General features: G+C 51.5%; 1 protein-coding gene and 1 long non-coding RNA gene across 3 annotated transcripts; one reads left to right on the forward strand and one right to left on the reverse strand.

Annotated features, from left to right (window-relative positions):
• Positions 1-623: 623 nt before the first annotated feature.
• Positions 624-14,665, reverse strand: LOC130708488 (NUT family member 2G-like). The gene is made up of 9 exons (XM_057549134.1): positions 14,653-14,665; positions 12,816-12,869; positions 10,146-10,860; positions 9,064-9,192; positions 7,897-8,017; positions 7,096-7,428; positions 6,580-6,696; positions 899-1,418; positions 624-787 (listed from the first exon to the last, which is right to left on the reverse strand). The coding sequence occupies exons 1-9, from the start codon at positions 14,663-14,665 to the stop codon at positions 624-626; spliced, it is 2,166 nt and encodes a 721-aa protein (XP_057405117.1).
• Positions 14,666-16,718: 2,053 nt separating this feature from the next.
• On the forward strand, positions 16,719-26,379 carry LOC103000933 (uncharacterized). Of its 2 annotated transcripts, XR_009008496.1 has the most exons (6): positions 16,719-16,772; positions 17,287-17,371; positions 17,504-17,554; positions 23,886-23,920; positions 24,914-25,033; positions 25,920-26,379. It is a non-coding gene; the product is annotated as an uncharacterized LOC103000933 (long non-coding RNA). The 2 variants fall into 2 exon arrangements; XR_009008495.1 differs by lacking the exons at positions 24,914-25,033; positions 25,920-26,379 and having other exon boundaries at positions 23,886-24,631.
• Positions 26,380-26,878: the final 499 nt, after the last annotated feature.

The raw sequence follows: 26,878 nt of genomic DNA on the forward strand, positions 1-26,878 counted from the left end.
ACACAGGAAACCCTGGATGAGCGGAGGGTCACCCCAGCGCCATCGCCTGGCCACTTCAGGGAAGCAGAGAGCAGCTCCATAAAGACAAGGGCCGTCTCCAGGCTCCGTCCTAGAAACTGGTTAGTGTCCAGAGGGCTGAGAGGCACAAAAGCAGCTCTCCCTCCCCAGACGGTTCAGGGATGCAGAAGATGCTACAGATGCCCCAGAAGGCCCCTAGCCAAGCAGGCTTTAGAGAAGGGGATGATGAGGGGGTCCCTGGGGAAAGTGAGAGCTGTGCGTTCCCAGGGGCAGCCTGAGGAGTCCTTGTCTATGTGGAGGAAAGGTTTGGCCACCTGTAGATCCATAGCTCCTGTGACCTCCCTCACCCTTCCTTCCTCTCAGGATCGCTCTCTGTGAAGCAGCTCCACACGAAGAAGATGACAGTGGCCTGAGAGCATTTCCCACCAAAACTATCTTTATTCACAATTTTCATACATCACTCCAAAGGTCCTGCCCACACCCACCTCTCCCACCTCCCTAATCCCCCACAATCCCAGGATCAGCTCTGGGGTGAGGAGGAGCCCCTAGGCTCCCCTGGGGGCCGCCCTGGGGGGCTCGCCCTGGAGGGCCGGCCCGGCTGTTCCCTACTGGCTGCAGTGCTTCCTCTGCTTCTTCCTCCTCTTCCCTGTGACAAACGGGTCACGCTTTCTCTTTCTCGGCTGTGAGGGGCGAACCAGCCCCAGAGCAAAGGCTGGCCTCGCAGAGACCCTGTGGCCAGCCCCGGGGATGGGCAGCTTCTCAGCAGCGGCTGGGCGCCCACACAGAGCCCGCTTCCTCGACTTGGGAGCGGCTGGTGGAGCTGGGCTGGGGCCTCTTCTCTGAGGGGAGGGGGCCTGGGGAGCACTCCTGGCCCCCCAACCTCCAGGGGAGGCCAGGCCTGAGGCAGGGGCAGGACTCTGGGACAGCCGGCAAGGCGGCAGGCTCTGCGGAGAGGCCAAGAGGGAGGCCAGGCTGTGGAGCGCCTCCTCGTGCTCACTGGACGTGTCCCTGGGCCCTCGGGCCTCCGGAACAGGAGACGCCTCTCTGAGAAGAGACGCATCCCTGGGTCCCAGTAGAGGGCCAGTGCGCCTTTGACCCTGGGGAGGGGAGGGCCGTCCGGCCCGGAATGGAGAGACCTCCTGACGTCCTCGAGAGGGAACAAAGACTTTGGGCCCGAATGGGCCAGTGTCTGCTCGGATGGGCCTATGAAGAGCCTCAAAATCAATCTCTGGTGGGCAGGCTTCATCACTGACCCCTCGATGGCGGTCTTGGTCGTGCCTCTGGGCACCTTGGCCGGCGTGGGACTCAGATGGACTTGAGCCCATTCCGGGTGCACTGTGGCTCGGGGCTGCCGGGCCACTTTCCTCCTCTTTCAAGTCCAGGAGTTGTTTCTGCACCAGCTGGTAGGAGGGAGGAGGACAGTGACGGCTCCACGCGCACGTGTGAGAGGAGGAGCACTGGGCAGTGGGACAATGGCCCTGGGGGGGAGGAGGGGACGGGTGACCCCAGGACTAGACTCCAAATACAGACACGGTGGCATTCCTGCCATCCTCCTGCACCTTATTCCCAGCTGTGTGTCCTTCCCTCCGCTCCCGGCTCCCCATCCTCTCCTTCCTATCACCCTGCGCTGCACCCACCCCAGAGAGGGCCCTTCCCCATGCCAGGCCTCCGAGGCAGGGAAGGGACGGACAGAGCCATGTGGGCCTCCTGCTCTGGGGCCCTACCTCTCCCCTGCTCACTGGGGTCCCTCCGTGCCCTGGTCTTCCTGGGTGTCCCTTGTCTCCCCTGTTCTACCTGCGATCCCTCCCTCCTCTGGCTCCCCGGGGCCACCTGGTTTCCCCTGTCCCCTGGATCACCTGGGGTCCCCCCTCCCCTGGAGTCCCCTGGCTCCCTAAGTGTCCCTCTCCCTCCCCTGGCTCACTTCTTCAGGGGTGAGTCCTTCCTCCTGCTTCAGCTCCTCAGCAAGGGCCAAGACATCCAGCTGTGGGTCCGGGGAAAACAATTCTGCCGGGAATCGAGGATGAATGACTGCCTCCACCTCGGACAGAAAGAAGAGGCTGTGAGCATCCTTGGCCAGGAGTGGCCTGTGACACAAGAAGACCAGGAGGGAAAGTGAAAAGCAGAGACCCACCCCCACTCTCCTCCACAAGGCGGGGATGGTCAGCACACACACACACACACACACACACACACACACACACACAAACATGCACATACACAGTCACACACAAAAGAGCACATATACAGATGCACATACACAGACACACAAAGGCATACACACAGACACAGACATATACACACATACACCTGCGTAAACCTCCCCTAACACCAGGCTCAGGAACAAGGAGCTGAGCTTAAATCCCATTGGCCTGAGCAGAACCCAGATCTTGGGTGCTGAGAGTTCCATGCCCTGGCATCTTGTAGACCCCAGGCTCCAGGCCCAGCCTACCTTGGTGACAGAGTGTTCCCGGGAACGCAGCTCGTCAGTGTAGCTCAAGAGACACGGGTCCAAGTAGGTGTCGTCCTCTTCCTGCTTCAGCTCATTTCCGTCCTTTCCACATTCTGCATGTGACTTGCCGCTGGCTGAGTGGACGGGTCCCACCAGCGCCTCCATCCTCTCCACATCCTCCCTCACAGCCTCAGGGGGAATCTCCTTGGGCGCCTTGGGCTCCGGGTTCCCCTGGGATCTGTGTGGCTTCGGGTGCGAGGGCTGGGCCCTGGGGCCGGACATCCTGGGAGCACAGGCTGAGGCAGAGCAGGAGGAAGGGAAGGAAGGTGAGGGACTCCCGGTCCACCTCCTGACCACCGAGCGCACGTTGGTGAGAGCATTGTTTGGGGGACGTTGATGTGGGTGTGGGAAGGGTCAGGACCATCTGAAGCCTCATGCACAGTTGGAGAGGGGAGGTTAGGGGGTCATCTAAGAGAGTCACAAGTAAGGAAGTGGGGAACCTCCAATTTTCTAGGGGTCTCCCCATCAAGCCCACTTCTCAGGCAGACTTCGTTGGGGTCCTTTGACAGGGAGGTGTGAGAGGAGTTACAAAACTGACCAAGTCAATACCCCGTAGTGACAAAGGGCAGCTGAGACCCCACCCCCCCCCACCCCCCGCCTCGATGGCTCTTTTCGTTGAAAGACCAATGCCCCTGTTTTGAAAGAAAAGGATCCACATGGGGACGTTGGCCAACCCAAGGCCCCTGTTACCTGTGCCTTCAGCTCCAGTGGGAACCTGGGTGCCTGGCTGAAGGCCCACTTTCGGGGCTGGGGGCCCCCGAGGATCCAGCTTCGGTGGGGCTGGAGGAGGCAGATCCTGCGCGCACTGCATGCACTGCAAATTCTGAATGTGCATCTCCTCCTCGGCTGCAAATTCCATGAACCTGGGGGGTGACGGAGGCACAGGCCACCCTGAGAAAAAGGCCTGGGTTCTGGAGCCCAACAAAGGCAGCCAAGACTGAGGCAGTGGGAGAGGACGTGCCTTGGGGCCGTCAAGGCCCTGTGAGGTGCTGTCCGCAGCAGAGAGCTGCTCCTGGAAGTGATAACAAGATCTGGGACCCTTCCTGCCTCACCAGCACTGGAGGGCATTCAACAGCATAGACCCAGGTCGCTGAATTGAACCAGGTCAACGGGACACATGGCTGACCCAGGGGGCACCCTCCTCATGCCCCCGTCCCCATCCAGAACCACATGAAGGGCTGACAGCCAGAGGCTGGAACAGGCATGTGTTCCCCACAGGGGTCCTTGCCCGAATTCAGGACCCTGGGCTAGGACTGAGAGTCCTCCAACATAGACCTGGAGACAGGGCCCAGGAGAGGCTGGACGATGTGGATGCTGAGCTTAGAGGAGAGGCCTTCCCTTCCTCTGAGAGGCACTCGTTTGTTTGCTTTTGTTTCTTAAACCAAGGGGATTACCACGGAGCAAACACTGGAAGGGCCGGAGACCCTTGGGCCGACGACAGCTGGCTTCCCCAGCCTCTTCAGGGATGCCAGGGTACCCACTCAGGGCACTTTTCATGAGGAGAGGTGGTCCCAAATCTATGTTAGTGGCCGCCAGCCACCCACCACTAAGGAAGCAGCAGGCTGGCGGGTGGAGCTCTTTCCCCGGCCCAGCCCATATGGCCGGAGTTGGACCCCTACTGGACTCACAGCTTCACCCTGCCCCGTCCTGAGACCTTCATGTCAAGGCAAGGGTAGGTCAAAATCAGGGGAGGGCAGAGCTCCTGGTGGAGGAAGGACAGAAGTCTCAAACTCTCAAGGTGAGGGATGGGTTTCTGGGGGAGAGTAGGGCCCCTGGGCTGCGGGGACCCTGTGCTGGGTGACAGCCCTTCTCCTCTGTCCTCTCTGATGAGCACCCCCACGGCCAGACCCTGCCCTCACCCACTGGCCTCACCCTCCACGCAGCCCCTGGGCCCAGGACGCTGACTCACTTTTCCGCCCTCTCGTAGTAGATCATCCGGTCAAGGTTGCTCAAGCGCCGCCATTCCTGCACAGCCCTCCACAGTCCCTCCTCCAGCGGCATGTTGGGATTCAGGCGGGCCAGGGATCGAAGCACTGGGCTGTAAGCCCTCGGGGTCAGTCTCCGGGCCCAGCCCAGCCCCCACCTGCCTGACCCCACCCGCCCATGTGGACCACACATCATTCAACCCAGAATGACTGAGCAACAGGAGGGTGAGAGGCGGGCGTCTGGGAGGGCAAAGACAAGCCTTCCCGGCCACTGCTGTCACCGCCTCACACTCACTCAAGGATGACCATCCACTCCCAGGCTAGAGCTGGGACATTGTGCCTTGGAGAGCTCTTTTCCTCCTCAAGGCTGCATTTTCATAATAAAAATCACCATCATCAATGAGGCATGGTATGTGCCAAGCAATCTGCTAACACTTTCATAGATTAGCCCAAGGAGTCTTCTGCACAGTCCTCTGAGTGAAGTGTAATTGTCCCCTTTTTACGAGGGACCGGAGGTTTAGGATGGAAATGCCTGCCAGGCTCACAACTCTAGTGGGAGAGAGCCCACGGCCTTAGGAGAGCTCTACCATCACCCTGTTCCTAGTGGAATTCTCCACAACGAAGTGGAGGCATGCATAAAGCGCTCTCCTGGGCCCCGCGCTCCTCCCCCTCCTCTGAAGTGACCTCCCCTGGCCATGTGCGCTCACGTCCTGTATGAAGGACACGGCACCACAGGAGAGGGCGGCATCCACTCCTTGGCTCTTCACCTTACACCACGACCCTCTCTGACTGCAAGGCTTCAGTCCGTATTACCATGAGAATCATGGAAGAGCAAGCTGGCCAGACTCACAGGGTGGTGGGGCCCGTTGAGATAGGGCACATTTCAGTCCTGATGTCACGGACTGGCAGGCCCACCCATGTGACCGACAGTGTGCCTTCTCATAGCATGGACATCGCCCTCACACCTTCCTTCCAGTAGCCCTAGAAACCTAACGTGCGAGTCCATCCCCAGTTCCTCTTTATCTAAAAGCTCCCATAAGCTCAGGACCCGCTGAGCGTTCACTCACATGAGAAAGCAGGAAAAAGCTTCTGCATCAGGACTCAGGTGAAAGTGTCTCCGGGCCAGGGGCTTGATGTGCTGCCAACGTAGGAAGTTACTGTACTCTCTCTGGGGGTTAGAGGAGCCATCCTGCGAGGCGTTGGACTGGTTGGTGGCCAGGCGGCCCTCCCTGGAAGTGCCATGTGGCCATGGCCCAGAGTTCACTGGGCGAATGATAGGGGCCAGCTGGGCAGCTGGTGGTGGAGCTTGAGGAGGAAAGCCTGGGGCCCAGTCTCCCTTGCCAGCCTGACGTCCTCGAAAGGGAACAAAGACTCTGAGCACGAACGGGCTACTGTCTGTTCGGATGGGCCTATGAAGAGCCTCAAAATCAATCTCTGGTGGGCAGGCTTCATCACTGACCCCTCGATGGCGGTCTTGGTCGTGCCTCTGGGCACCTTGGCCGGCGTGGGACTCAGATGGACTTGAGCCCATTCCGGGTGCACTGTGGCTCGGGGCTGCCGGCCCACCCTTGTCCTCTTTCAAGGCCAGGAGTTGTTTCTGCACCAGCTGGTAGGAGGGAGGAGGACAGTGACGGCTCCACGCGCACGTGTGAGAGGAGGAGCACTGGGCAGTGGGACAATGGCCCTGGGGGGGAGGAGGGGACGGGTGACCCCAGGACTAGACTCCAAATACAGACACGGTGGCATTCCTGCCATCCTCCTGCACCTTATTCCCAGCTGTGTGTCCTTCCCTCCGCTCCCGGCTCCCCATCCTCTCCTTCCTATCACCCTGCGCTGCACCCACCCCAGAGAGGGCCCTTCCCCATGCCAGGCCTCCGAGGCAGGGAAGGGACGGACAGAGCCATGTGGGCCTCCTGCTCTGGGGCCCTACCTCTCCCCTGCTCACTGGGGTCCCTCCGTGCCCTGGTCTTCCTGGGTGTCCCTTGTCTCCCCTGTTCTACCTGCGATCCCTCCCTCCTCTGGCTCCCCGGGGCCACCTGGTTTCCCCTGTCCCCTGGATCACCTGGGGTCCCCCCTCCCCTGGAGTCCCCTGGCTCCCTAAGTGTCCCTCTCCCTCCCCTGGCTCACTTCTTCAGGGGTGAGTCCTTCCTCCTGCTTCAGCTCCTCAGCAAGGGCCAAGACATCCAGCTGTGGGTCCGGGGAAAACAATTCTGCCGGGAATCGAGGATGAATGACTGCCTCCACCTCGGACAGAAAGAAGAGGCTGTGAGCATCCTTGGCCAGGAGTGGCCTGTGACACAAGAAGACCAGGAGGGAAAGTGAAAAGCAGAGACCCCCCCACCCCCACTCTCCTCCACAAGGCGGGGATGGTCAGCACGCACACACACACACACACACACACATGCACATACACAGTCACACACAAAAGAGCACATATACAGATGCACATACACAGACACACAAAGGCATACACACAGACACAAACATATACACACATACATCTGCGTAAACCTCCCCTAACACCAGGCTCAGGAACAAGGAGCTGAGCTTAAGTCCCATCGGCCTGAGCAGAACCCAGATCTTGGGTGCTGAGAGTTCCACGCCCTGGCATCTTGTAGACCCCAGGCTCCAGGCCCAGCCTACCTTGGTGACAGAGTCTTCCCGGGAACGCAGCTCGTCAATGCAGCTCAAGAGACACGGGTCCAAGTAGGTGTCGTCCTCTTCCTGGTTCAGCTCATTTCCGTCCTTTCCACATTCTGCAGGTGACTTGCCTGTGGCTGAGTGGACGTGCCCCGCCAGCGCCTCCATCCTGTCCACATACTCCCTCACAGTCTCAGGGGGAATCACCTTGGGCGCCTTGGGCTCCGGGTTCCGCTGGGATCTGTGTGGCTTCGGGTGCGAGGGCTGGGCCCTGGGGCCGGACATCCTGGGAGCACAGGCTGAGGCAGAGCAGGAGGAAGGGAAGGAAGGTGAGGGACTCCCGGTCCACCTCCTGACCACCAAGCGCACGTTGGTGAGGGCATTGTTTGGGGGACGTTGATGTGGGTGTGGGAAGGGTCAGGACCATCTGAAGCCTCATGCACAGTTGGAGAGGGGAGGTTAGGGGGTCATCTAAGAGAGTCACAAGTAAGGAAGTGGGGAACCTCCAATTTTCTAAGGGTCTCCCCATCAAGCCCACTACTTAGGCAGACTTCGTGTGGGGTCCTTTGACAGGGAGGTGTGAGAGGAGTTACAAAACTGACCAAGTCAATACCCCGTAGTGACAAAGGGCAGCTGAGACCCCACCTCCCCACCCCCCGCCTCGGTGGCTCTTTTGGTTGAAAGACCAATGCCCCTGTCTTGAAAGAAAAGGATCCACATGGGGACGGTGGCCAACCCTAGGCCCCTGTTACCTGTGCCTTCAGCTCCAGTGGGAAGCTGGGTGCCTGGCTGAAGGCCCACTTTCGGGGCTGGGGGCCCCCGAGGATCCAGCTTCGGTGGGGCTGGAGGAGGCAGGTCCTGCGCGCACTGCATGCACTGCAAATTCTGAATGTGCATCTCCTCCTCGGCTGCAAATTCCATGAACCTGGGGGGTGACAGAGGCACAGGCCACCCTGAGAAAAAGGCCTGGGTTCTGGAGCCCAACAAAGGCAGCCAAGACTGAGGCAGTGGGAGAGGACGTGCCTTGGGGCCGTCAAGGCCCTGTGAGGTGCTGTCCGCAGCAGAGAGCTGCTCCTGGAAGTGATAACAAGATCTGGGACCCTTCCTGCCTCACCAGCACTGGAGGGCATTCAACAGCATAGACCCAGGTCGCTGAATTGAACCAGGTCAACGGGACACATGGCTGACCCAGGGGGCACCCTCCTCATGCCCCCGTCCCCATCCAGAACCACATGAAGGGCTGACAGCCAGAGGCTGGAACAGGCATGTGTTCCCCACAGGGGTCCTTGCCCGAATCCAGGACCCTGGGCTAGGACTGAGAGTCCTGGAACATAGACCTGGAGACAGGGCCCAGGAGAGGCTGGACGATGTGGATGCTGAGCTTAGAGGAGAGGCCTTCCCTTCCTCTGAGAGGCGCTCGTTTGTTTGCTTTTGTTTCTTAAACCAAGGGGATTACCACGGAGCAAACACTGGAAGGGCCGGAGACCCTTGGGCCGACGACAGCTGGCTTCCCCAGCCTCTTCAGGGATGCCAGGGTACCCACTCAGGGCACTTTTCATGAGGAGAGGTGGTCCCAAATCTATGTTAGTGGCCGCCAGCCACCCACCACTAAGGAAGCAGCAGGCTGGCGGGTGGAGCTCTTTCCCCGGCCCAGCCCATATGGCCGGAGTTGGACCCCTACTGGACTCACAGCTTCACCCTGCCCCGTCCTGAGACCTTCATGTCAAGGCAAGGGTAGGTCAAAATCAGGGGAGGGCAGAGCTCCTGGTGGAGGAAGGACAGAAGTCTCAAACTCTCAAGGTGAGGGATGGGTTTCTGGGGGACAGTAGGGCCCCTGGGCTGCGGGGACCCTGTGCTGGGTGACAGCCCTTCTCCTCTGTCCTCTCTGATGAGCACCCCCACGGCCAGACCCTGCCCTCACCCACTGGCCTCACCCTCCACGCAGCCCCTGGGCCCAGGACGCTGACTCACTTTTCCGCCCTCTCGTAGTAGATCACCCGGTCAGGGTTGCTTCTGCACCGCCATTCCTGCACGGCCCTCCACAGTCCCTCCTCCAGCGGCATGTTGGGATTCAGGCGGGCCACGGATCGAAGCACTGGGCTGTAAGCCCTCGGGGTCAGTCTCCGGGCCCAGCCCAGCCCCCACCTGCCTGACCCCACCCGCCCATGTGGACCACACATCACTCAACCCAGAATGACTGAGCAACAGGAGGGTGAGAGGCGGGCGTCTGGGAGGGCAAAGACAAGCCTTCCCGGCCACTGCTGTCACCGCCTCACACTCACTCAAGGATGACCATCCACTCCCAGGCTAGAGCTGGGACATTGTGCCTTGGGGAGCTCTTTTCCTCCTCAAGGCTGCATTTTCATAATAAAAATCACCATCATCAATGAGGCGTGGCATGTGCCAAGCAATCTGGTAACATTTCATAGATTAGCCCAAGGCGTCTTCTGCACAGTTCTCTGAGTGAAGTGTAACTGTCCCCTTTTTACGAGGGACCGGAGGTTTAGGATGGAAATGCCTGCCAGGCTCACAACTCTAGTGGGAGAGAGCCCACGGCCTTAGGAGAGCTCTACCATCACCCTGTTCCTAGTGGAATTCTCCACAACGAAGTGGAGGCATGCATAAAGCGCTCTCCTGGGCCCCGCGCTCCTCCCCCTCCTCTGAAGTGGCCTCCCCTGGCCATGTGCGCTCACGTCCTGTATGAAGGACACGGCACCACAGGAGAGGGCGGCCTCCACTCCTTGGCTCCTCACCTTACACCACGACCCTCTCTGACTGCAAGTCTGCAGTCCGTATTACCATGAGAATCATGGAAGAGCAAGCTGGCCAGACTCACAGGGTGGTGGGGCCAGTTGAGATAGGGCACATTTCAGTCCTGATGTCACGGACTGGCAGGCCCACCCATGTGACCGACAGTGTGCCTTCTCATAGCATGGACATCGCCCTCACACCTTCCTTCCAGTAGCCCTAGAAACCTAACGTGCGAGTCCATCCCCAGTTCCTCTTTATCTAAAAGCTCCCATAAGCTCAGGACCCGCTGAGCGTTCACTCACATGAGAAAGCAGGAAAAAGCTTCTGCATCAGGACTCAGGTGAAAGTGTCTCCGGGCCAGGGGCTTGATGTGCTGCCAACGTCGGAAGTTACTGTACTCTCTCTGGGGGTTAGAGGAGCCATCCTGCGAGGCGTTGGACTGGTTGGTGGCCAGGCGGCCCTCCCTGGAAGTGTCATGTGGCCATGGCCCAGAGTTCACTGGGCGAATGATAGGGGCCAGCTGGGCAGCTGGTGGTGGAGCTTGAGGAGGAAAGCCTGGGGTCCAGCCTCCCTTGCCAGCCTGCCTAACTCCAACAGCTGAAGCAGTCACAACGGTCCCCATCACAGGGGTTGCTATGAATTCGGGTGCAGGACATGCAGCACTCCTGCTGAGGGCCCCTGGAGCGCTCCAGTTGAGGGGGGCCTGAGTAACGACAGAGGTCTGAGTCTGGGGGGCCTCCACTGTCCTCCCTTGTGACCTGACTTGGACAGTGAGGTTGAAAGCCCCAGGGGCACTGGGGCCAAGGCCACCATTAGCCACCATAGGCGTCCTGGGGAAAGCTGGCAGCAGCAGGCTGCTGCCAGGAGGGAATGCTGGGGTGATGGGACGTGGCAGGTGCTGCTGCCAGGGTGGCCGGTGCTGGGCGCCAGGAATGGGTGGAGGGAAGGGCACTGCCGTGAAAGTAGACAAGGAGGCACCGGGGTTCATGGTCACATCCGTTCCCAGCACTGGACATGCTGTTGAGGCAAAGGAAAGGAGTGAATGGAGGAGGAGAATGGGCAAGTGGGACTGAGGCTTTCTGTGGCATCAGAGTGTAAATCTCCACAGGTGAGGGACACTTGGACAAGGGAAACTGTGCAGCGTGCAAATGTCTTCAAGTGATTTTCATGCCCTGACCTCCAGTTGAGAATTATTCCACTGGTGACCCCGCGCCCATCCACCAAGGTCCCTGACCCCTGTCTGCCGAGAAGAAATCGCCTCAGCAAGCACTGACTTGGAGAGCCTCCCTAAGGCACCCCCTGGCACCTAAGCCTCACAGGCTGTCTCCCAAGATCTGGAACTGTGTGGACATCCGCTCTGTGAGAAATGCCCCTCAGCCGGCGTACTAGCAGCTAGGGACCTTCTCCAAGGTAAGTTCTAGGCACCCAAAAGCCCTTTGTGGACAGGTATTGTGTAAAATATTAGGGCCCCACCTCCTCCTCAGTCCTCCTTTTCCTGATGCTCAGTAGAAATCCCCTCTTTCTTTCCTAGCCTCACAAAACGAAACAAAATGCTGGAAAATATCTCTCTAATGGAATCCTGATACAAACCCATAACACTGGCCCAGAATGCACCTGCATCTCAGAACAACCCACAGCAGACACGTAACATGGGCCAGGTCCTGCCACCCCCTCCCCAGTGCCCAGAGTCACTGTCATCACTCAGGAGTTCTGTTCCTAGGAGGCGGGGGTGGGGGGAGTGGTGTGTGAGAAGTAGGCGCGTGTCCCTTAGATTCTGTCATTTCACAGCCAGTGATGGCTGCAGAGGATTAAACAAGGGCCAGGGAATTGTCATGTTACATTGGTCATGGGAGTACAGACCGCCTGTGGTCCTTCCCCCTCCAGCTCCCAATAACGGAAAGTCAATCTGAGAAGCAGGCAGAAGCCAGTTGCCATGGCGATCAAGTTGTCTGGATCACATCCCTGTTCAGGAGAACAAGGTACACACCACGGTGCACCTAATTAACCAGAACAGGTGTCATAGGACGTTTAATAATAACACAGAAGATCGTCTTCCTGCCCCTGGGCTACACTCCTTCCCCCTTTAAAAGAGGAAGCAGCCTTCACTGACATTCCACCCGAAACAACCCCACTCCACATCTGTCTCCTGTCCATGAAGGAGTGACAGGAAATATGAACAAACTCTTCCTCTCAAGGCAGCCTGAGGGTCCGCCATGAGATACTGGACGAGATGAAGTAGGTCTGAAGTACTGCGATTCCACAAAAGGAAGAACAATTCAGAGCAACTCAGGAACCTGAGCCCTCTCTTGGCTGAAGTTACACGGTTGCCCATCCCCTGTTGAATCCAAAGCAACAGTTGCCTGAACTGAGGAGTGAGCTCTGGGCTGGGAGGAGTGGACGAGGTGTGGGCTGCGGCAGTTAGAGTAACCTCCTGCCTAGCTCTCGGAGAGGACACTTCACTGCAGGTGTGGCCACACACAGCCCCACTGAATAGTTTTCTCACCAAGACCATCTCTCCCCACGGCCCCCTTAGATACAGTATGCTCCTGTTCCAATCCCTTAGAAAGATATGGTGAGGCAAGCTTCAGGTGCCTCAGGAACACAAGACACGTCTAGGCTTTCCTCATGACCCTCCCTGTGTCACCACCAGGACATCACACACATCCTTACACACACGTTTCAAAGTGGCTTGTCTCCCTTCTAGAAAGAATCAACCTGCCTGCTGCCATCCTTTCTCCACAGCCAGGGCAATTCCTCTTGATCCACCTCCAATGACCCCTCCTCCCCAGTGCAGTCTCAGGTTTCTTCAGGCTCCCCAGTCTCCCCAGGTGAAATGTCCTCGTGTGTCCAGTGCTCTCTTCTCCCTCTACTTCAGTCCAACTGTGTGCCCACCGTGAAGTGTCACGTGTGAACCCGAAGGATGTGAGGGATGGCAGGGTCTCTGAGAACACACCCCCAGCCTATAGGCTTACCTCCTTCTGAAGCCGTCCTGCAGGCTTGGGCACGGACTACTGCTGCCTGGTAGCCTCAATGAGAAAAGTCAAGACCAGGACCCAGAGAGTGACCTGCTTCAACAGACGCTCAGGGTCCAACTGAAGGAGGGGCCGGTTTGAGTCATAACAGTAGAATGTGGCTGAAACATTCTGCAGTGCGGGAGGGGCAGAGGGCACGTGGGTCTGGGTAGGGTGGGGGTGGCGAGACATTCCACGAGGCCTCTGGCAGGTAGGCAAGAACCGGAAGTTCCTTCCACCTCACACAGTGGCAACACAATTGGCGTGTGCCTCTTTACGCAGTTTATAGACTGTTTTTTTGATTCACGGCACCGAGGTTGGACTTGACGGTCCCTTCCTTTCACTTCTTTTTCCATCAACCTAGTTTTGTGTCCCTCAACACACTCTGCTTCCTACCTGGCTCTTGACTTACTTCAACAGAGACTAGACTTTCTGAACAAAATTCAGAACGGTTAGTCTGATAAACACTTGGGTATTTATGGCCACATGGAACTGAGTATTTGAAATTAGGATTGTCTCAGCAGATCCAGTGTCTTTGACTGCTGTATGTACATCACTCCTAAGGGAGTGGTCCTTGTGCTCCAACCAACATCCAGCAGGACCAGCCTTACTAATGATCCTTTGTGCTGGAAAGCCCCCGTCCATCAAAAAACCGTCATGCAGCCCCCATGTCCAAGACCAGAATTCACTAAATGTCTTTCTCATAGTATTCCATGGTTGTAAAAGATTTAGTTTTTTACCTTTTAAATGATTTTAGTATAATATTTTAAGCGAGCAACACCTTCTCATGGTTCAAAATTAAATTGTGCAAAATGGAATATGCAGTGGCGAGTCCTCCTCCCACCTCTTTCCCCTGTCAACCCAATCCTCTTTCCCGGAGGAAACCAGTGTTATCTCTTTCACTAAAATCTTCCCAGAGATACGTCATGCAACTAAAAACGAAGGCAATCTGTTTTCAGTTTTTAAAATGCCTTCATTTTTTTTCTAGATGAAAATTCATATATGTTCCAATATATCTGAGGAGATTTTCAATGATTGTCTTTCTACGGGTATCGTGGCTCCTCTGTTTCTGCACTAGATTCCTAGAACAAGACTTTCTAGTCTCTTAAATTTCAAAGCACCTGAAAGAATAGGGTGGCTCGATCTAGTAAAGAAAAGTATCAAATGCCTAAATGAATTTGACTTTTGAATTTCACATAAAGAATGAATTCATTTTTAGTACAACTTTGTCCCATGCAACATTTTGGACATAGTTTTACTGCAAATTCTTTCCCTGTTTATCTGAAATTTATGTTTAACTCAAAATCTGTATTTTATCTGGCAACACTACCAAAAAATTAGAACATACTAAGCTATTATCAGTTACTCATCCTTATGAGAAAGAGAACTTGGAGTGACGAGACTCAAGTGTGCATCTTGGCTCCAACAGAAAACACAATTGTAAACATACACAAAATCTGCAGGCTCTTTGGATGAAATGGATTTGGAAGAGCAATCATATAGCACTGAACATCTTGGCTTAGTAGGGGTAAGGACAGAAGTAAGGAACAAGAAGGCAGAAAATCTTCTTCTCTTTCCTTATGTTAAAGGGACTAAACATCCTAGAGCCCTGGTTTTTCTAGGTGTTAAAAGTCCACTACCCATGAGATGGATGTGCACCTTGACACAATGCCAAGAGTTTATCCACCAGTGTCCAATCCCCATTCAGACAAGCCCACTTCCATCTAAATCCTAGCCTGCAAGCCCTGCTTACAAGTTTGTTAATTTCCTGTCTGCATTACATACACTTGCTCTTTACAATCTAGGCTCATCGTTGCATATGGCCCCATCTGCATGGGAATGATGGTAGCATTCCTTTTACAAAACTTGTCTGATTATTATTTTCATATTGAGAATCCATGTCAGTCAGTTTACCACTATCAAAAGGATATGAAAGAGTATTCGTGTTTTGTGTTGTGAGAAGAGAGGACTGTTAGGAAACTTGTCAAGGGAGATGAAGGCTGAAAACCTCAGAGGATGGCAACCAAATCTCTTGCGAGACGAGATTCTCTCACTGCTGTAGCTGCAGTAGAACTCCACCTGATTGTGGGGTGTTGGGGAAGGAAACAGAGGTTTAGAAGGACTGTTCCACAGTGTGAAAAAGACTCCTGTTGGTGCTTAAGAAGTTCCTTGCCTCTTGTCAGGAAAAACTGACTCAGAAGAAGATGAGAAGATAAGGTGAGAATATTTCAAGCAACAGCATGGTGAACTTTATATCTAAAGAAACTCCTGTCGGGGACTGAAAAAAAATAAACAGTTTGGGAATATCGCTCAGTACTGGAGCTTTTACAATGAGGGAAAACTCATATGATTTTCAACCAATAACTTCATACTAGAGGGACGGTGAGGCAAAATATTGTACCCAGGCACTCGAGAAAGGCAGGCTTCCTTGTTGCTTCCTCCCTTTGTTCAGTCATTCAACCAATTATTTACAAGATTCTCACTCATAATTCTGATACAGTATTTGAAGGACTCTTCTCAAGGCCACTGATACAAAAATTGCACTGTGCAAAAATTAGCCAGTCCCAATTCTGCAATCACTTTTGTAATACTTCAAAATCCTACACCCCAGAGACAGAGATAATCAAATTAGCCCAAATGTAATTTGGGAAGAGCAGTCACAGAAGGAAGTATCTAAAAGTCCTTTGGATCATGATCTCTGACTAGTCCTGCACAGAGGCTGCGGGCAGGCATTGACTACTGAGAAAAAATAATTCTGGACATGCATCACAAGCCTCAGAAGACATTTCATCTTCCACTCAATCACGAAACGTTAAGGAAACGAAGAGATACCATGTTTGTGTCTTGTGGAGTTTTCAAGTCTGTGCACTTGGAGGCGCTTAGTGCTGTTAGACGTGAGGGGTCTTCAGAGGCATCCTGTTGAGTGAGAAATGCTCTAATCTTGCAATTGACCAGAAAGAGGATCTGATGATTGAAGTTTCTTTGGGAAGTATTACAAAGTCAGGTCAGTAAGTTGATCCTGCTACTATTTTTGTGGTTGTTGTTGTTTTTAATGCCAACTGAAAGTCTGCAAGATATTACAAAAAAGGAGGGAGGGAAAGGAAAATTGTTCCCATACTACCTGCTGTGTTGAAATTGGCCCAGATTGTCCACTCTCTTTCAAAGTTATTTAAAAAAAAAAAAAACCATACAAAGGAAACACCTGTGAATCAACATTTATTGAAAAACCTCCATGTATTAAATACACTGAGATAAAATATTCTAGTAGAGTAAATGCGTTTGGAAAGACTCTAGGAACGGAGTCAGGAGACAGTATCTTAAGAGTGTTTCCCAGGTCTGTATTCTTTGCTAGAATTGTTCTTTAGCGGAAACTTCAGGCTTGCAAGGAAAAAGGACCTACTGTTTTTTGAAAGGCATAAACAAGAACCAAGGAACTGCAGTCCAAAGGGCATGAAAGCACTTGCCCCAATTTGAGGCTACTGTGCTTAGAGCGGAGCTCTCCAGAACTCTTTGTAGCTAAGTGCATGGGTTTCACGTGTGCAATAGAAAAATCACGAGTGCACATCTCACAAGAGCTGGTTTTAAGAAGACACTGTCACGAAGGTTCCCGGCGAGGAGCGTCGCCAGAGATGCTGCGTAGCGTGCCCGACCCTGCATTTCTCTCCTCTCCTGCAGAGACTTCCTGGAACAGATCCCCGCGTGCCCCGCGCCTGCACGCCTGCGCACGCCCACTGGGGCGGGGCTCTCAGGCACGTGCACCGCCGTCCTCCAACGGCTCCTGGCGTCTGTTGGGGCAGTTGGCTTGGCTCCGGAAGACAGGAGCGCATGCGCGAGCGCAGAGGTTGGGGCCCCAACGGCTGTCCGGCGGGGGCGGGGCCTGTCATGGCCGCCTCTGGAGTCAATTCCAGGAACCCTGAGGTAAGGGGTACGGGGACTTTTCACCCTTCCGGTGTCACCGCTCTGCGCTGTTGTTCACCCTGTGGGTTGTTTGTGCCCTTGTCCGTGTAAGGAGACTCCCCACAATGTGGATTCACGCCCCCATAGAGCTCGAGTCCCGTGAGGGGTTTACCCCAGGGTTATTGGCACCACTGGGGAGCCGGCTGCATGAAGGGTTCAGTGATTGCGGGGCCTACAGTGGGGGGGGAATAGTGTGTGTGAGCTATTAAACAGGTGCCCAGGTGCCGTTGTAGGCTGCGCGTTCTGAAGAGTACAAAAGCTAGAGGGACGTTCTTGCGAGTTGAAAACCCTCATCTGGTTCCAAAGGTGTAGCTCAGGTGATTGGAAAATGAGTGAAGATCTAGCGAACATCCTCATAGCTTTACTAGTAACTTTTTAACATAAAAATACCAAACAACACTTATGTTCAAACGGTACTCTTTTGTCAATGAGAGGAGTAAGTTTGCTGAATCTAACAATAAACATGTATTCGTAGTCTGATACTCTCAGATCATGACGGAATTGCAAGCATAGTTTGGCTGGTGATGCAAGAATTCAGCAAAAATCAACGAAAGGATTAGGTAAGAATCAATTCAGTATATAGAATTTACAGTGAAGAATAGTGTACATTTTCAGTTATTTGTAAATTATGTGCACACATCCATTATATATTTAAAATTAATTATATGGTATATATCTCCACATTTCTTTAGGGAGTGCTGATTCAGGTTATTAAGGCTTTGCTTGATGACACACCACTGCAGGTGCGTATGGGGCTTAAGGTAGTTTATGTTTGTATTCTGGGGTTGTGAAAGTACTGTGTGGGTGTGTTTGTAGTGTGAATTACATATATGTGCGTTTGTGGCTTGTTGGAGTTCAGTGTCTGTATTTAAGGATATTAAGAAGTTACATCCTTGTTTTTGGCAATTGGGGAGTTGTGGGTGTTTATGTGTATCTGGAAGTGTCATGTTGTATATGCCTATTTGTAGATCTTCCAGGGATTGTAGGACCTCATGGGCAGTGGGTGGTTTTATGTATATCATTATTTGGGAGTCTATTGGGAATGTGTTTCCATGAATTCCTGGCGTGAGGTTTATTTGTGTATTTATGGAGTTGGTGAGAATCTGAGTAGTGTATTTGTATTTGAAATATGTTAATATAAATGTTTCAGACATTACATGAAATTTCTAAAAATCTTATATTTGTATTTGTATGGAAATATGTATGGAAATATGTTAATATAAATGTTTCAGACATTAAAAAAAAAAAAAAGGAAGGAAATTCTGATACATGATGTAGCATGGTTGAACCTTGAGGACATTATGCTAAGTGAAATAAGCCAGTCATAAAAAGGACAGATACTGTACAATTCCATGTGTATGAAGCATCTACAGTCATCAAATTATAAAATCAAAAAGTAGAATGTGGGGTGCCAGGGGCTGGGGGAAAGGGAATGGAGAGTTAGTGTTTAATGGGGAAAGTTTCTGTTTGGAATGATGAAAAAGCTCTAGAGATCTTTTGTACAGCAATGTGAATACACTTAACACTACTGAACTGCACACTTAGAAATGATTAAGTGGTAAAAAAAAAAAGATTACCTACCTATATCTATATTGATAGATCTCTTGTATCTCATTGGTCACAGACCTTCTTGGAGAGTATCTCTGTGACTGTGTCAATCTGTGTCCAGTCAGAGGGTAGGGACCACACAGTGACCCGAACAGGATGTCTAATAGGCCCAGTTAGTAAGCACTGATGAGACCTAAAAGAAAGCTCCAGAGAACCCAGGGCTGAGGGAGGGCACTCGCGGAGGTCAGCTTGGAAGGAGCTAGGCCTCAATGGAGAAGGCATGCCTGAGCCCACTAGATGTCAGGGAAATCTGCTGGTTTGTGTGGGCCAGGCTGGTCTGCAGCCACCATGGCGCAGGCGCTGTGCCTGGTGGCCAGGTACCTAGCAAGCTCAGGGCATCAGGATGCAGGTGGGGGCTGAGAGCGGGAAAGCGGAATCTAGAGGCCTTGGAAAGGTAATCACCAGGGTGGGGCTGCGAGGTCACAAGGGAATGTCATTTGGGGTGCATGGCTGGGCACCAAATGTCCTGACCCCCACACCTCAGACTCCCAGGCATCAGAGCCTCCTCCCCCTTCCACCCCTCCAGTGCCCTGAACTGGGGGAGCCTGACATTTTGCTCACCAGGAAGGAGAAACGTCCAAGGGTATTTGGAGCTCAGAGGCAATGAACTGGTACACTGACCTTGGGAGAATAAGAGGCCTCCAGTACAGGATGCCAAAAAAAATAACTGGTAAAATAATATAAAATTATTATTTTATCTGAATTTATCGGAATAAAATCTAATAAACTGGACTACATAAAATGGAAAACTTCTGCTTATCGAGGAATGGGCTGCTGATACACAAATAGCACTGGTGAACCTCAGAAATATTTTGTGAGTGAAAGAAGCCAGACATATAATAAATGAATCCGTTTATTTGTGGTTCCAGAACAGGCAAAGTGAATTAGAACAGTGGTGGCTTCTGCAGTGGGGGGAGAGGGCTTGACTGCACAGGGGCCAGAGGAAACTTTCTTGGGGACAGCAATGTTCTAAGACTTGATATTCGTGATGGTCCATCTAAACAGTTCTCAAAACACATCAGTCTGGACCTCCAAGATGAGTGCTTTTTCGGTGTATGTGAGTTATAATTCACTGCTAACATCTAAAGCATATCTCACCCTGTCTAGCCCTGGCTGGAGAGGTAGCTCGAACACGGGCTCTCCCTGCAAAGTTCAGAGAAGTAAGACCAAGGCCTGAGGCTGCACGGCCAGAGGGCAGAGGCCAGCCTTGGGACGAGAGTGTCCCTCGGGTTCCCTCTGCCCTCCCCAGTCCACACCCTGGTGACTAACTTCTGCATCCAGGAGCCACCCGCACACCTCTGGCCACCCCAGCTGACACAGGGCGTTCCCTAAGGAGTGTGTGATGGACAGTGCACTCAGTGGGTGGTGGGCTGGGAGCAGAGGCCACCTTTGGTGGGGGGCGGGGGGGGGTCCCTCGGTATCACTGGGGGGCTATGGGCATCATGGAGGTCATGAACATCACAGGGGCCATGAGCATCACTGGGGACATGTACATCACAGGGGGTCACGGGCATAATGGGGACCATGGGCACCATGGGGCCTGTGGGGGTCATGGATATCATAGGAGCCATAGGCATTTGGGACAATGGGCATCATGTGGGCCATAGATATTATGGGAGCTATGGGCACCAAGGGGGCCAAGGACATCATGGGGTGTCATGGACATAATGGGAGGACATGGGCATCACAGGGGCTGTGGGCATCATGGAGGACACGGACATCATAGGGGAATATGAGCATCATGGGGGCCATCAGCCTCTGGGGCCAGTGAGGTGGGAGATGTCCCCAGCCTTAGGCTGGGCTCTCGCTTTGGCCTGAGTGGGTGGTGCCCAGGAGCCCAGGGTTATCCCCACCCCATCTCTGGGGATGCAGAACCAGGACCCTGGTACTCTCTGAAGCATCCCTGATCCTACCTGGCCTGTGCCTTCTCCTGCATCCACTCCTGGGGAAGCTTAGGGAATGCTGGGAAGCTGTCACCTGAGAGGGGACAGTGAAGCCAATAGACGTGCCTTTGACTAGGGATCAAAAAGACCAGCAATACTTTTTAAGTTGTTTCTTTTAACTCTTTTGTCTGGTTATAAAATAATGTAGGAAGTATACACACAGAACTGTAACTGACAGAGGCAAGTCCTCTAAAAAAAAAGGCATTTTTGTCATGCCATTTTTGTTATGGATGAAGAAAGAAGCCAGCGGGCTTACAAGGTGTCACATGCCCACTGGAGAAAGCTTGGTAAGTCAGCAAAGGTGATTAGGAGGAAGACCTCATCCCACCACCCAGGGAAAACCATGGTTAACATTTCAGTGGGTTTTTTCTAAGGAAGTGTGTTTGTATCATTGAAATCACTTAATTTTGCAACCTCTCCCCATAACAGTGTAGTGTCAGCCATAACAAGCTGCACTGTAAGCATCTCTTGTAATGGTCACATGATATTCTATCACGGAGGGGCCACAAATCATCCTTTCCCTGGCATGCATTTAAGTTGCCTACAATTTTTCATTACTTCATATAATGCTATGGTGAATTATTCATAATGCTTTTATCATATTAAACAATGTCTCTTTAGAATAGATTCCCAGCAGCAAAATTATTTGGGTCAGAGGATATAAATATTCTAAAGGCCCTTGATATATATTGCCAAATTGTTGTGTGGAAGAGTCAGTCACTGTGTTTGCAGATGCTTCTCATGTAGCAACTGTGGAAATTTGTGTACATTCAGGGTTTGTTGTTCATTGTGAATCATGGTTTCAACATATAGGTCTTTAGCTCTGAGACTATTTTTTAAAATATGTGGTAGCCCTTTATATTTCTTTTGATTCACTGGCAGAGACAATGCTCAGAGTTTGTCAAATTATTTTCTTGGTCCCATACATCTGGGTGTGATCACATGACTAATTCTCATGTGTGAGAGGAAGTGACCTGCTACTAGATTGAAATATGCTGGGTCCCTGGGCACCACTTGGTTGAAAAGCAGGAGAGCCCCCTTACCCACATCAGGTGTGTGAGAGTGAGAAATAAACCACTCTGTATTAGCCACCAAAATGCTGGGGTTTATCTGATACCACAGCAGAGTTTGGCCTCTCGACCAAAATACTCACACTATTAGTCATCTATCACTTTAAAACAAATAAGTGGCTTTAAAAAATAATCATTTAGTGTCTCTAATAGTTTCTGTGGGTCAAAAATTCAGAAGTGTCTCTGCACAGTGGCTCTGGCTCAGGGCCTCTTATGAGGCTGCAGTCAGATGTCAGCTGGGGCTATAGTCTCACCTGAAGATTTGAGTGGAGCTGGGGATGTACTTCCAAGGTGATTCACTCCCTCATGGCCAGCTGGTACAGGTGGCCATTGCTTGGAGGCTTCAGCTCCTCCCCACACTGGGCTCTCCTCAGTGCTGCTTGAGCATCCTCACAATATGGCAGCTGGCTCCCGCAGAGAGAGTGATCCAGGAGAGGAAGACAGAAGCCACAGTGCCTTCTATGACCAAGCCATAGAAGTCACACACCATCACCTCTGCTGTAATTTATTGGCCATATACACTAGCTCTGATTTACTGTAAGAAGAGACTACAGAAGGGTGTGAAAATGAAAGCAAGGATTATTGTGGCCATCTTTTTTTTTTTTTAATTTTTGGCTGCATTGGGTCTTCATTTTTGCACACTGGCTTTCTCTTGTTGCGGGGAGAGGGGGCTACTCTTCGTTGCGGTGCACGGGCTTCTCGTTGTGGGGGCTTCTCTTATTGTGGAGCACAGGCTCTAGGAGCGTGGGCTTCAGTAGTTGTGGCTCGTAAGCTCTAGAGTGCAGGCTCAGTAGTTGTGACACACGGGCTTAGTTGCTCTGCAGCATGTGGGATCTTCCTGGACCAGGGCTCGAACACATGCCCCTTGCATTGGCAGGCAGATTCTTAACCACTGTGCTACCAGAGAAGTCCCTTGTGCGCATCTTGAGGCCAGCTATCTCACTCCCTAAATCTGCTTTAGAAATTTATTCTTTAAAAAACTCATGGGTATGTGCAAAGATTTAGGTACCAGGAGAGGATGATCATTGCAGTATTGATTTTAGAAGCAGAAGAAAAAGGTGGGGGGGACATAAATTCCATAAAGTTGAATAAGGTGTAATATGACATTAAAATAGAATTGTATGCAGTCATATGTCGCAGAAGAATTTTTATGACACAGAAAGTTGTGTTTGTAACATAATTAAGCAACAAAATAACATAAGTAGAATGATTCTGTTGTGTAAAGAACATGTCTTTATAAAAAAGCATAGAAAAGGTATGAAAGGCTATACGTCTGGGGTAATTTGGATTATAAATGGGCATGTATCCACACACCTCCCCTTCAAATGTGAGTGGAGGACACTTTCCCACCATGTTGATCTTGGGCTTGGCCAAATGGCTTGCTCTGGCAGCAGCATCAGTAGCCGATTCCAATCCTAAACCTTCAGAGGACTTCCATGCTCTTCTTGCCAATCTGGGAGCTCCGGACTCCCAACAGGAGAGGAGCATGCCGAGAAGCATGTCCCAGGAGAATGGGAGACATGCGGAGCACACCTGGACCACACCTGAAGCTGAGGCTGAGCCCCATCCAACCCACAGGTGCAAAAGCAAGACGTACACCCTCACCCTCCTGCACCTCCTAGTATTCACGATGGCTGTGACTGATGATACAACATCAAACTAGGAAAAGCTGTTATTCCTGCATGATAGAATCATTTTCCTTTTTTTCTCTTACCTTCATTGTCTAAATTTTCTGAAATGAACATAATATTATATTAACTAATTATATATTTTATTCAATATATTCATTATTTATATAATATATTATATTTTATTATTTAATTATATTATATTATTTATATAAATTTTTATTGTTTATTTAAATGTTTTTATTATTTTATATAAAGAATGTGTGCATGTGTGTGTATGTGTAAAACAAGGTTTTGGGAAGTTTAAAAAGAAAACCTTGCCCTTAAGGCCACCCTGTCTCTCTGTTCCCTGCCTCCTGCAAATGCACCGTAACTAGTGATAATCACAATGCACATTTTGATATCCTGTCTTTTCTCTGAAGTTACATTGTAAACACTCTTTTTGTTACTATATGTCCTTCACGAGTAACATTTACAGTGATGACAGAATATCCCACCAAGTGAATATAACAGCATTCTCATGTGTTTTACCTGCTGGAAATTTAAGTTACAGGCATAACTTGTTTTACAGTGCTTTGCTTTATTGCACTTTGTAGATACTGCATTTTTCACAAATTGAAGGTTTGTGGCAACCCTGCATCAGATGATAGTTAGCATTTTTTAGCAATAAAGTATTTTAAAATTAAGGTATGCACATTGTTTTTTTAGACATAATGTTATTGCACACTTAATAGACTACAGTATAGTATAAACATAGCTTTAATTTGCTCTGGGGAACCAAAAAATTTGTGTGACTCACTCATTGAATTGTTCATTTTATTGCAGTGGTCTGGAACCAAAGCTGCAATATCTCCAAGGAGGTCTGTATTTCGGAATTGTCGTTTAGTGAATGTGTGACCATGAATATATTCATGTATGTGCATTGTGTTTTTCCCTTTGCTTCCCAAAGATAAAATCACAGACTTGAGACCCACAGGAGGGGATGAATATTTTACTCCCTCTTGATATGTATTTAAAAGTTTGCCTTCCAGAAGGAATCAGCCAATGTACCTCTCCACCAGCTGTACTTACAGGTGTGCCGGCCTGTAGAAGACACCACAGATTACCCACTGCATGTCCCTCAGGAAATGAGACCTGATTTGATTCTGGAGTGTGGGGGGCAATTTGCCCATCCCACCCTGTATCTATGGGTAGCTAATGAGATGTAAGCAGAATTACTGAGTGAGTCATCTGGAAAGCTCCTTAAGAGGGGATAACTGGAAATGAGCCCTTTTTGCCCCCATGCCTGCTTTCTGTTGTGATGGTTGGATCTCCAGCAGCCATCTTGGGCCATGAGGCTATTTTGAGGATGGAAGCTCCACACTATGCAAGGCAGAAAAGAAAGATCTCCCCCACTCCCTCCTGCTGAGCTGACATTGCCCTGTTGCATACCCCAGCTGCTCTGTGGGTTTTGTGAAACTGTGTGTGAAGTCTCTATCTCATTGTATTATATGCAGGCAAGACTGAACTCTCCTACAGATGTCTGGAGTAAGCTATGGTGTAGTGTTTTTTTTTGGCACATAATAAGCACGTTACAGCAGAAAATAATAATAATAATAATAATACTGTGGAGGAGCCATGCCAGCCTTAGATTTCCTGTCTCCAGGCTTGTTTCAATGTGAGAGTAAAATAAATCCAGTATTAGTTAAGTCTTTGAATTTTAGACCTCTATTACTAGTAACTGAGCTACTTCTTAACCTCTCCAGAACATTACTAGCATTGGCTTTAGCACATTACATTTTTAAAAATTATGTATAGGTGTCAAATAAGACTTAATTGTTGCTTAATTGTACATTTTTGGAGGAACATTACAGGCAGAAGGAGTAGCACAAGCAAAGCTGTGCAAGTTGGGAATGACAGCCATTTTCAAAATCACAACAGTCACTTCCTGGGGCATAACACCGTCTGATATCATCTTACTGAGAGGGTGTCAGGTAAGACATAAATGCACGTCACTCCCATCATGGAGAACCATTGAGGCAGAGCATCCCTATGGAAACTCAACCTGTGTTTTCATGTCTCTAGTCTCTCTCTCTCCTCGCTTGCTCCCTCTCCCCCTTTTTCCCTCTCTCTCTAACAGTTTTAGCAGGAGAGGGATCAGCGAGTCCCCTGCCCAGGACAGGGTGAGTAACTCACATAAAAAGGGACAGGTTGCACAGCTTGGAGAAAGAGCTGGAAAACTGACACCCTCAGAGCAGGAGAGCCCAGCCCTGCTGGCACTCTGTGAAAGGCTACTTCTCTCCTCCCTGCATTCAGATGGAGACACACCATCCAGCCCAATAAATGCCCCTTTGTGCTGGATGGGTTTCCATCAACTTATGAGATGTCTTTAATGAGAGCTGGTTGTACTCTGCCCAGCCTCTGCCCAGCAACAGGCCTGCCAGCCTGGACACCATAAGAGCCAGCAACAGGAGATGGACGTTTTGGGGAGACTCCCCGGAGTTTTTAGCATCTGCACAGTGCAGACAACATCCACGGGCTGGACAGGCAGCTGGCCCCATGGAGAGGCCAGTGGGTCACATGCAGGGCCTGGCTCTTGGACCTGCCTTGAATATGCAGCTGGAGGCCCCAGTGGTCTGGTGGTTCGGCCCCCAAGCAGTTGTGGCCCCAGAACCAGGCCCTAGGGTCAGCCAGCTCCCATCCCACTCCATGTCAGACCAGGAGGACACACCTGCTTCCTACCTGCTCCTAAAGGGACAAGGGTCCTTTCCTTGGGCAGGCCAATTCACCCCTCAAACCTCCACACCCTCTCCCTTAGATGGGAGGTAGCAGTTGTGGAATTGAAATGGAATATCTCAGCTTCCAAATTCTTCTGATCAGCCTTAGCTGAAAGCAAGGAAAGAACCAGGGGTTAGCCAACCAAACAGGATTCAAGAGAAACTTGAAAGAAGAGGCTGTGGGAACCAACATTTTCAGACCGAGAAGCACAGCCCAGGCATTACAGCAGGCGAGCAGCGGCCAGAGGGTAAAAGGCAAGTTAAAGTAAAACCATCTTGCTCCCTCACCTCGTTGCCCTACAGTTGTTCTTAGCAAACAAGGTCCTCTGGGAACTCCTGCTTTTGGATGACATAGGCTTTACCAGGATGAAGGTGGCCTTGCTATCTGTTGGACCAAATCTGCTCATCAACTGTGAGAAATGACCGATGACAGGACATCACCTGGTCATCGGGAACCCAGCCAGCATGGAAACTGTGTCGGCTGACCCTGGAACCTATACAGGATCCCTCTTTAGGACTCTTTTCTTCACGGACTTATGCAAGTAAAATAACTAAAAATGGTGCCTTTGCAGTGTAGTCATTTCTAACATGCTACCCTGAGCAGTCAATTTTTCCACAGCAGAAGACACATGCCCTGTGCTGAGGGGCAATTAGTGAGCGCATCTGTGCAGAGGTGCCATGGCAGGTGCTGAGAAGCGGGGTCTCTTCCCCTCTGCACCCCTCAGTCAAATCCACTTGACTCAAATTCCCACCTTGGGGCTCAGAGTGGGGTCCCCAAAGCAGCCACACCAGCCTCCCTGGGACCTGGGTAGAAATGCAGGGGGTGGGCAGCAAGGAATGTCTCTCAGCAGTTCTGATGCTGGCCTAAGCAGGATCAGAACAAGGACACCCCTTTGGATGGCACTGCCTGACGTCCGGCAGGCACAGGGGCCGACCACTGTCCCCTCCCCACCTCAGAGCAGGAGAGATCTACGCCTGTGCTCGAAGCCCCCCCCCCCCTGCTGTGGCTCCTAGGGCATTTGCAGGGGTCTCCCTAAGGAAAGCGAAGCCATGGGTCAGCCT

Source organism: Balaenoptera acutorostrata, chromosome 6 (assembly GCF_949987535.1).
Source record: "Balaenoptera acutorostrata chromosome 6, mBalAcu1.1, whole genome shotgun sequence".
NCBI lineage: Eukaryota > Metazoa > Chordata > Mammalia > Artiodactyla > Balaenopteridae > Balaenoptera > Balaenoptera acutorostrata.

What these genes read in the sequence shown, in the direction of transcription:
- LOC130708488 (XM_057549134.1), bottom strand. An exon ending in GCTTTTTCCTGCTTTCTCAT is followed by an intron (nt 9,193 to 10,145) that starts GTGAGTGAACGC and finishes GAGGGCTTACAG; the next exon opens with CCCAGTGCTTCGATCCGTGG. An exon ending in CTCGGGGGCCCCCAGCCCCG is followed by an intron (nt 7,429 to 7,896) that starts AAAGTGGGCCTT and finishes TGGACCGGGAGT; the next exon opens with CCCTCACCTTCCTTCCCTTC.